General features: G+C 41.4%; 1 protein-coding gene across 1 annotated transcript in view; it reads right to left on the bottom strand.

Moving 5' to 3' along the window:
• The window catches only part of EML4 (EMAP like 4), a 147,911-nt gene extending 141,056 nt beyond the window's left edge, over positions 1-6,855 (bottom strand). The window contains exon 1 of the mRNA XM_021697806.2: positions 6,733-6,855. Coding sequence (XP_021553481.1) covers positions 6,733-6,757 — 25 coding nt within the window. The 5' untranslated portion in view covers positions 6,758-6,855. The remainder of the gene's footprint in view (positions 1-6,732) is intronic.
• Positions 6,856-11,194: the final 4,339 nt, after the last annotated feature.

The raw sequence follows: 11,194 nt of genomic DNA, 5'->3' as shown, positions 1-11,194 counted from the left end.
TTGAAACAGTATCATGTGAAGCACTGATATTTTATAATCTTTCTTTCTTTTCCTCCTCTTTTTTTAATGTTGATCTTGACCCCAAATAAATTAATTTCTAAATTCATAATAATAAGTCATGCACAAGACCTACATTTGAAAAACACTACCCTAGAACCTGGCATGGAATTCTTTACTAGATTCCCAACAAAGTCTGGGACAAAGTTTTCACTCATTTCAGGTAAAATGAAAAAAAATGAGAACATAATGAGTAATTTTTTAAAGGACTCTATTCACAGATTGTGTACAATAATTATTTCATCTTCAAAGCTCTTTCTTTTATGAAAGTGAAGGTGAAAGTGAAGGCTGTAAGTTGTTGATTATATACTGGTCCCCTATTTTTTTCCCCCCAGATTTTACTAGACCATAAAACCTCTAATATTGTGCTGTGAGATTTCAAAGACCCATGAGAGTGTCAGCCTTCAATGGGTTTTTTTTTTTTTTTAAGATTTTATTTATTTGACAGAGAGAGACACATCAAGAGAGGGAACACAAGCAGGGGGAGTGGGAGAGGGAGAAGCAGGCTTCCTGCTGAGCAAGGAGCCCGATGCGGGGCTCGATCTCAGGACCCTGGGATCATGACCTGAGCTGAAGGCAGACGCTTAACAACTGAGCCACCCAGGCGCCCCTTCAATGGGTTTATAATTTGGCTGGAGAAATAAGACTAATAATATTTTTTAAGACTTGTCATAATTTATATTTCTACCTTATAAGAAGAGAGATTCTGTAATAAGTGCCCTAAGAATTCTCTTAGGTTAAAAGTTCAATACTTTGGGCTGGGAATGAAAGGGAACAAATAAGGAAGGGTGTTTAGAAAGGAAACAATATTTGAGTTGGGCCTTAAAGGGTACGGAGAATAGTCACAGGGATGAGAAAGCACCAACAAAATCTGGGGAACAAGAAACAGGTCATTTTGGCCAGAACTTGTTAAGATTGTAGGAGATAATAGAAGACCTTGAAAACAAGGCTAAGGTGTTTGAATTCAGTCATCAAGGCAATGAAGCTGAAAGAGGGAATGGCATAATCAAAGTACTGCTTTAGGAATATTAACCTGAAGGCCACCCCCCCCCCATAAAAAAATTAGACAGGTGGAAATTCCTTAAGCTATACAATAATCCAAACATGAAATAATAAGTATTTGAACTATAGTGACAGAAAAGAAAATTAAGGGATCAGAAAAGGTGACAAGAACTGAAAAGTCCCAGAAGAGATGTTAATGTGGTAGGCAAAAATGGGAAGGAATCAAACATGGTTCTGATATTTCAAGGTTGGATGATACAGACAGTGGAAAATAAGGAAAAGCAGCTGATTTAGAGGAAGAGTTCAGATTCAGGTATGTCAGATGTATGAGTGGACCATGAAGAGTCAGCAGTAGGGTAGGGAAAAGAAATTGAACACTATCAGAAAAATCTGAGTTCAAATGAAAAAAACGGTTGGCATCCAAACAAACAAAAAAACTAGAATGCAAAATTTTACCCATAATATGATTTAACTACATAAAAATTTGGCATAGAAAAAGACTAAAAAATAGGGTGCCTGGGTGGCTCAGTCGTTAAGCGCCTGCCTTCGGCTCAGGTCATGATCCCAGGGTCCTGGGATCGAGTCCCACATCGGGCTCTCTCCTCGGGGGGAAGCCTGCTTCTCCCTCTCCCACTCCCGCTGCTTGTGTTCCTGCTCTCGCTATCTCTGTCTCTGTCAAATAAATAAATAAAATCTTTTAAAAAAAAAAAGACTAAAAAATATATCAACATGTTAACATACATGCAGATGAGCTACAAAAAAGATAATTTATTTTTCTTTCTTCTTTTGTATTGTTTTCACTGGATACAAATCCAACAAATCAGGCCTCCCACCAAAAAAAGAAGAAAGGAGAAAGAAAACTCTGGATTCAAAAAGTCTTTTAAAAAAAATCAAACTCTCTGAACCTCAGGTTCTTCATCTATAAAAGAGTAATTTCTTCTCTCCCAAGATTAGTGTACAGATTAAATGAGATAAAGCATAAAGCAATATGCAAAGTTAAGGCATTATAATAGTCTGAGAGAGCTAAAACTATAAGACAAGAGATCATACAGAGACACAGAAATATACTATACATTTGGAAATCTTCCATACTGATGTAATAGTTGAAGAAGTAGATTATAGACTTATTAAAAGTCTTAGAATCTATTTCAAAATCAAAAAGTTCTTCCTAAATTTCTTATGAATATTGAAATTTTACATGTTACAGAAATGGACTCACACGGATAAAGTTAAGAGAGTACTTTTCCCACGTTACTCAAACTTAAACGTAAGTTTGCTAAGTAAATTATTTCATTGTTTTAAAAAGCCAGGCTCTATAGAGGTAAATTTAGCAATCTCCAAATGCTCCCTCTCAGAAGTTACATGCTTTATACATAGCACAGCATTCTAAATGGTGTTTCTCTCCTCTAGTCCCATTTCTGGTACTTCACTTATGCTTCAACATCTCTGGATATCTATTTAAAACCAGATAGTAAACTCCTAAAGGACAAGAAGCATGTCTTATATTTGTCCTTCCCATAAGAACAACCAAGCACAGTACTGGTCACAAAATAGGTATTAATCCATTTGGATGCTAAAAAGTAACTCATGTCATAGATGTTGTAGTAACCATATAAGAGTTACTACTCTTGTCTTGTTATATAATTTAAGCCTATCTTAAGCCCTTCAAGAGACAACTAATAAATTAAAAGAAAAAATTCCCCAAATAATATTGTATGATAAACATTTTTATGTGAATAAAAAATGCTTAAGACTAGATTAATACTTAAAAAACATACACTGCATTGTTTCTTTAAGAAAGAGTATGAGATGAGAAATCATAGTTCTAATATTGTGATGTTAAAAAGACTGTTTTCTTGGAATGCCTGGTGGCTCAGTCAGTTAGGTGTCCAACTCTTGGTTTCACCTCAAGTCAGGATCTCATGGGTTATGGGATCCAGCCCCATGTCCCCGGCCAGTCCAGCACTCAGTGGGGAGTGAACTTGAAAAATTCTCTCCCTCTGCTCCTACCCCACCCTCTAAAATAAAATCTTTTAAAAAAGATTGTTTTCTTAAAATATTTCATAAACGGAAGCACACCACTTCCATTTTGCTTGTTTGTTCATATACCCTGCACCAAAATGTTATGTTTCTTATAGATACTAACCCTACAATTTCATTTGTTACAATTTTTATTTAAAAGAACTTTTGAGTTTTGTTTTTTAACTAATCTTTGGAGCAGAAAGTTAAAACTGATATGGTTAACTGTAGGCTTTCTTTAAAGTGTAAGCACTGACTAACCTCTAGGCTAATTCCAAGATAAATGTCTCAAAATTAAAACCTTTATTATGAAAAAAAGATGCTAAAAAGACTAAGGATGATGGGTGGGTGGGTGGGGGTGTGTGTGTAGTGATCTGAAGGCAGGCTATCAAGATAGTTTGTTTAGGGTATTCCCCCCACACACACAAATTTTTTTTTTCATTGTTTCCAACGCGCTGACTTTTTAAATTACCATAATCTGTGAACGAAAAGATACTATGCCTAAGGGAAATTCCATAGTACAAGCACCTGCCAGCCAAACTGCCTAAAATTCATCAGCGGCAGAGATTAAAAGCATCCTTTAGCTGTTTTTATGTAAAACAAAAGTAATACGACAGGTATATAATTTCAACGTGGCACATAGAACATAACCAATCACCTAACATTGCTCTCAATGATCTCAAAAGCCAATACACAAAACTTTAATTCAGACATCTTATAAGACGCATAGTGTCTTCCTTATCTAAACACTCTGCAATCAAGGGTACAATTTGAATTTTAAGTTTTCCACTTTACAAAATGATCCAGCATAAGATTCCCTTAAATAATCAGCTTCTCTAGAATCATTGTTTATAAAGCACTTAACTTTTCTGCTTATATAAATGAAGTTTTCTCACTTTTTTTTTCAAGAACCCATCTGGTATACAAAAGGAGATATACATGTATACTTCCTTGAGAATAAATAAATGCTTTCAATACTTGTGACCCCAGATGAACGTCACATGTTTTGAATTCTTTAGTTAAAAAAAAAGTTTTAAACACCTTCTAGAATACAAGTGCTTGCCTTTACATTCATAGCTCTCTTACGATAAAATAAAGATCACTGTAACTCTAAGCTCTAGACTAATGAACTGCAGGGAACAGAAATAAGGAATCTGGCAAGAGCTAAGTAAAGTTCTGTTTAAAGACTACCAGTAAAATATACCAGCATTACCCCTCCCCCACCCCTTAGAGGTTTCCATTAAGATAGGGCCTAGTTTTACTCTTACAAGGGGGGACAGAAAGAGAAAGCACAGAGCTCCTGCTGAAAACTTTCTTCATCAGGAGTAGCTCCAGAAATACTGCCAGGAACCATTTCTTTCCCTCTCTGCTGACACAGGTTCCTCTCTTTAGAGACAGGCATCTCCCTTGCAGCTGATCAACACCTATCTAAAGAAAAATCTTATCCAATCAAGGATGGCATCAAATGAATAAAAAAAAATCCCTAATGTTAGGGTCAGCTGTAACATTCTTTATGAAAAGTGGAGCCCCCACAGCAATTCTTCATCTTTCAATCTCTCATATCAGTTCCTCATGAATTGAATAAGAAGGAATAAAGTTATTTAACAAGGTATATCTACTGTTTCCAAAATAAACAAGTTCCCCTCATTGGTGAGAAAGATTCCCTCAAAACACTTAAAGAAAATGAAGCCTTGGCAAGCCTTTCAGAAGTCCTTGGAATCAACAGGAAAGAAGTAAAAGCTGATTTCTACTTTGAGTAGTGCTCCCACCATTCCTAAACGCTGAGGAGCCGACAGTGCAGTATCTCAGTCCCACATCTCCCAATACACTCAATTTTTGCCCTAGTATACGAGCACCTCTTTGTGAACATATAGGGCAAGTCTTTCAGTCCACTATGATTAGTGAATAAATGCAGGCATGAGGCAAAAAAAAAAGAAAGAAAAAAAGCAGTGAAAATTTTTTTTTATAATTTTTATTTATTTATTCATGAGAGACAGAGAGAGAGAGAGGCAGAGGGAGAAGCAGGCTCCCAAGGAGCAGAGAGCCCGATGCGGGACTCGATCCCGGGACCCCGGGATCATGACCTGAGCCGAAGGCAGACGCTTAACCATCTGAGCCACCCAGGCGCCCAGCAGTGAAAAATTGATGCCTCTTTAAAAGGAGCCAAGAATGAAACAACCTCACTATGTAAGGAATTATAAGACATCAAACGTTAGATAATGGACAACAGGTGCCCTTGGGAGGAAAGAGTAACACTCAGTTGTCTCCTATTTTAGGATTTCCACTCTCAAAGAACTCTAATGTGTGTTTTTCTTTTCTTCCCGCAGAGGCTCAGGGCCAAAATTATAGTTTTTACTATTTAATACCTATAATGGGTCCATTGCTCTTCCACTAACTTTTTGACTTTAGATTTTAAAAATTCAACTAATCCCAGTATGGCTGAATAAAGTGTGGCCTATGGCCAGATCATGCACTGATCCATGAACATTAATCAACGAGGGATTTATTACCAAGAAAGGCGTCTGAATACAAACTACCTTCACATAAAATACCGAAAATACAAATCCAGCAACAGGTATCACATAACTGCAGAATCAGCCAAAGCAGAAGCTGTTTCTCTCACCATCATAACAGTTGAGCTCAATCTTTAGAGTAACCAGATTCCAGTGGCCTCAAAGAATAGTAATTCCAGACACAGATTATAGGGCGTTGAGTACCAGCCTCTAGTTGATTCCCTTAGCCAGTTACAAAATATACTACCTTTATTCTGCTGAAAGGGAACAGGGAAAGGATACTGCAGCCTACTTAATAACCTCTTCCATTCCACAAAGACAACATATACCAAAAATGGAGAATCCTTTCTTTCCCTGACAGAGGCCCCCTTTCCTATGGAGTCACTGGGCAGAATGACTTCTCCCCAGCATGCTTGCAGAGCCAGAGAATACTTCTGCTTTCACTCTTCTTTTAAAAAGGGTCCCCCAACACAGATGCACCTCTTCCTTTCCTGTATTAAGCAAATGATGCTTCATTTCTTCTAGTTCTCTCCACCACTGCAATATGTTCAGAGAAGTGGAAGAAAGAAGGGAAGTTGTCAGACACTTGGAGATATACTTAAAAGAAGTCTCCAAATTTAAAGTGAAGACTGGGGGGGGGTGCCCTCTTCCTGAAGAGGAAATGGGGGTCCCTACCTTAAAAAGAGACCCCCTGCATGGGTAAAGGGTGCCTCCACTCTGAAAGAGAGCTCAGTATGTGGAAAGGAAAAATATTGTGCCCTGAAGGGGTCAAGGTTTCAGAAAGGGGTGCCCCAACCCTGAAGGTAGGTCTGTGGGGGGAGCCGTGACTGTATGGAAAGGGATGTACCAGCTACTGGGGGGCCTCTCTGAGAGAGGGGGTTTCCACTTTGCGGGAAGGAGGGCCATGCACTGAAGGGGACGCTGGGAGGAAGGGAGGGTCTTGCTGAGGAGGACTGGGCATGGGGGGAGGGGTTCTGAGTCCGCCGTAGCCAGCAGAGGGGCGGTAGCCTCGAGGGGAACATGTGCAGTGGAACTACTACCATCCCCAGGGGCAGGGTGGAGAGCAGGGCCTGGGCTGTGTGTGGAGAGAACAAGGCTCCCACTCCGCGGAGAAGACGGAGGACTCCCCAGCCGTACTCACCGAGGCTGCCGGCAAAACCGTCCATCTTGCGGGGAAAGCGCCGGACTCGGGGCTCAGCGGGGCGGGCACTTCATTCAGCGGACCGACAGGGTGGCCGCCGCTGAGCCTGACCCGCTCGCTCTCTAGGTTGCCGGGCTCGGCTCCTAGCCCCCGCCTCCGTCGTCGGATCGTCCGCCCGTCCCGGGGCAGTCAGCCGCAGCCGCCCGGGCCACTTCCCCGTCAGGTTGAGAGCCCCGCCGCTCCGCCGCCTGCCTGGCCTCCCTACCAGGCAGCAACCGCGAACGCCGCGCTGCGCCCCGCCCCCGCGCCCGCGCGCGGCGGTAGCTCCACCCCTGCGCACGCCGTCCCGCTTCCGACTCCGCCTCCCACGTGACAACATGGAGGCGGGGGCTTGCAGACCCTTCCCTCTCACCTTGCTTCGGCCTCGGGATCCGGCCGCCTCGCGCCGAACTGGTGGCTGCGCTTGCGCAATGGTTCTGCCGAGGGCCTGGGGACTTGGGTTTTGAAGCTGGTTCCGAATGGGTCATGATAAGGGTTGGCCTCTGGCCTGAGATTCCCAGGAGCGTCGAGAGATTCTCATAGCCCCTTGGGGTTATGAGAGTCCCACTGGAGCCCAAGTCCAGAACCCCCCCACCAGACAGAAGATGGTCACCCCGTGTGTCCTATAAGGACACCAAGGAGGCAAACAAGTGAGAGGAGGACTCCCTTCTTCCCGGGTTCTCCCTCTACCCTAGTACGGGATATATGGGGGTGAGTCTTCCTGACTAACTCAAGGCTACCACTGCCACAGTCTCAGAGCTCAAAACAGACTGGAAGCAAGGAATGTTAGTGCTGGACAAGACCCAAGAGTTCACCTTGCCTCCTCTTCAGGGAGAACACTGAGCCTTAGAAAGGACCGGACCTGCCCAAGGTCATGGAGCCTGGTAGAAGCAGAGCTAGAACTCAGGCTTCCTTACTCCCCCTGGTGTTCTTTCCACCAGAGATGCAAAGCAATCCCTTATGGGGCATATAAGATTGCCTATTAGTGAACTATAACAAAGGGTTTTAATGAAGTAAGCCTGAGTTCTCAGCCCAACTCCATGTGACTAAGTAGGTGAGCATTAAGTCACTAAACTTACTTGGGACTCAACTTTATTCATTTGCAAATGGAAGGACTGGACTTGTAACCAAAGCACATATAAACAACAACCTTCATCGTCCTCCTCCCTCCCCTGCTCACCCCTATTCTCCTTCCTTCTAAAGACCTTCCAGTGGCTTCCAAAGTTCTTCTTGGGACTTGGTTGTGTGGATCAAAGTAATGAAGAGGAGCACTGTAAGATGCTCATGAACTAAATTGATGTATACAATAATTAAGAGCTGAGTTAGGGAAGAATTCGCGTCATTCTAGACAAATTGCGGGAGAAAGGAACAGGCTGAAGAAGGGAGATGAAAAATATGAGGTTAGCAACTATCATAATGAGAGGGACTTAGATAGTTGAAAGGATGGTTAAACATTTTGTTGCTGTCATGCAGTAAACTTCTCCCTCTGGTGCCTCTTTAAAAATCTTCCCTAAAAATTTAAATTACTTTTCATGTCTTTTTTGGATATCAGACCTGTGTGTCTTCTGAATACCATACCATGTGGAGACAAGCCATAAAGCAGCCAAGATAAATTGAGGTTACAGACTAAATGGTGTCCAGAGTTTCCTCCTGTTTCAAAATTAAATTATTTACCCAAAGTTTCCTCTACCATGGGCATTTTTATATCTGTAAGTTTCTATTAAGTCTAACCACTTAATGTTTGAGAAGGCCTTAATTCTTACAGCTGCTTTTCTGTGTCTGCACACAACACTCTCTGCCTTAGGTCAGTTAAAAGAATAAGAACTTCCATTGATATACTACAATACATATATATATATATATTTTTTTTAATTCAGAGAAGGATCCACATTTTGTGGATTTCTGTGTTTTTCTGTTTGTGGAGCCCTTCTAAAAAAACAAGCACAGGGCGCCTGGGTGGCTCAGTTGGTTAAGCGACTGCCTTCGGCTCAGGTCATGATCCTGGAGTCCCGGGATCGAGTCCCGCATCGGGCTCCCTGCTCGGCGGGGAGTCTGCTTCTCCCTCTGACCCTCCTCCCTCTCATGCTCTCTGTCTCTCATTCTCTCTCTCGCAAATAAATAAAAATCTTAAAAAAAAAAAAAAAAACAAGCACAAAATTGGGTTAAATGGAGTATTTATTTAGATGCAGAAAAGAAATCACAACAGATTACACATTTTAAGAAGCCTGCAAAATTCTATGAATGTTACAAAATCAAGAAATACAGCGTTCAATTAACTGCCCAACATAACTCCAATATTTTTTTTTACTAAATTTCTTGGTTGCATACACTTTATTTCTTCATATGACAATGATTCTTTTTTCTTTTTTTTTTTTTTTAAGATTTCATTTATTTATTTGACAGAGAGAGACACAGAAAGAGAGGGAACACAAGCAGGAGGGAGGGGGAAGCAGGCTTCCCACCGAGCAGGGAGCCCGATGCGGGGCTCGATCCCAGAGCCCTGGCACCATGACCTGAGCCGAAAGCAGACGCTTAATGACTGAGTCACCCAGGCGCCTCTCTCTTTTTCTTAATAGATACACAAGCAGGGGGGAGAGGGAGAAGCAGGCTCCCCGCTGAGCAGGGAGCCTGATGTAGGACTCGATTCCAGGACTCTGGGATCATGACCTGAGCCGAAGGCAGATGCCCAACCGCCTGAGCCACCCAGGCGTCCCATGACAGTGGTTTTTAAAAAACTTTTTAATAGAGAGGATAAAAAGATAACTTAATTTTTCCTCTAGCACAGTTGATCAAATTTGTCTTTATTATTGGGATATAGTTGGAATGCATAAAAAACCACTTTGCACATATAGTACAGCTGTTTGTAGTGTTGCTGCTGGAATTCTGATTAATTCTATTTCACATGATTTCCATTTAAAAAAAGAAAATAAAATGTACGGTGAATTTTAAACTATGTATACTAAATTATTGAGTATATGCCTGATAGAACTATTTTGTTTGACATCAGTGACAACCAAATATATATCACATATATAACAATTAGAAGGGGATGCCTGGGTGGCTCAGTCGGTTAAGTGTCTGCCTTTGGCTCAGGTCATGATCCCAGGGTCCTGGGATCGAGCCCCACATCAGGCTCCTTGCTCAGCGGGGAGCCTGCTTCTCCCTCTCCCACTCCCCCTGCTTGTGCTCTCTCTGACAAATAAATTAATAAAATCTTAAAAAAAAAACAATTAGAAGAATTTTCCCTAGTCTAGCTTCTGGCTTTTTATGTTTCAAACCTTATTTCTCCCATGAGACCCACACAATTTTTCAGTGCTACCTGTATGTTCATAGTGTATTATGACCCCTAGCCCCACCGCTTCCGTGATAGGATGCTGGGTGAATCAGTGCAATGGCCCATAGGAATTTTCCTGGAATCTATTGCTAAACAAAGACAGCAGCAATAATTTAATTAAATGTGAGTGTAATCCATGTAAGTGTCTCAATAAACCTGAGATTAAATATATCCCCAACTCAACTTTCCGTTAGCTAGATACCTAAAATATCCAAAGCCACCACAACACCACCTGACATAATGGGAAATATGACAAAGGAGAGATTATAGTGAAAAGACACACTTTCCTAGAGCCTTGGAAGAGACCCCTAGAGCTTAAGTTTCTTTAACTTCATGATTAATCTGCCTTCGTTTCAGTTACTTTTTTTTTTTAATAGAGAGAGAGTACACTTGAGCAGAGGGGAGAGGGAGAGAGAGAGAGAGAATCTTAAGCAGGCTCTATGCCCAGCTTGGAGCCTGACATGGGGCTTGATCCCATGACGACAAGATCACAACCTGACCCGAAATCAAGAGTTGGATGCTTAACCGACTGAGCCACCAAGGCACCCCTCACTTACTTTTATTTTAAAATAAAAATGCTCATCCTAACTAGTGAGGACAATCAAAAATTTATATATATATATGAGGGCAAAGACAGGAAAAATGAAATAAATGCTCATGCAGAAAAAGGACAACTAGGAGGAGAAATATAGCAATTATTCCTCCACAGCAATTCCGGAATCCTGGAATAAGCATAATGCTTCTGTAACCAGAATGCTGGGATAAGTATTTTGAAGGGCAAGGAAAGTTCTTCATTTAAATCTTAATCTTCTTTCCAAGGAATTTCCTTGTCCGTTTTACTCCATGGCCCCTGGCTTTGCTATTCTGAGAGGTGTTGAGGAATATATCTTCCTTATAGCCTGTTCAGCTCACTCCTTACTGGTACAAATATGAGATGCAAAGGTTATTTCCAACTCAAATAGTCAAATGATTTCTTTGAGAACATGATTCCCTCAAACACTTGGTAGGTTTCTGATCCATTTGCTTCCAGTCAGCAACATGTGCCAATAACCACACCCATACTTCTTTCCTACACATAATTCTCAAGCA

This window comes from Neomonachus schauinslandi, chromosome 10, assembly GCF_002201575.2.
Source record: "Neomonachus schauinslandi chromosome 10, ASM220157v2, whole genome shotgun sequence".
Lineage (NCBI taxonomy): Eukaryota > Metazoa > Chordata > Mammalia > Carnivora > Phocidae > Neomonachus > Neomonachus schauinslandi.
The sequence above is the reverse complement of the archived record's forward strand: the minus strand, read 5'-3'. Positions and strand labels throughout refer to the sequence as shown.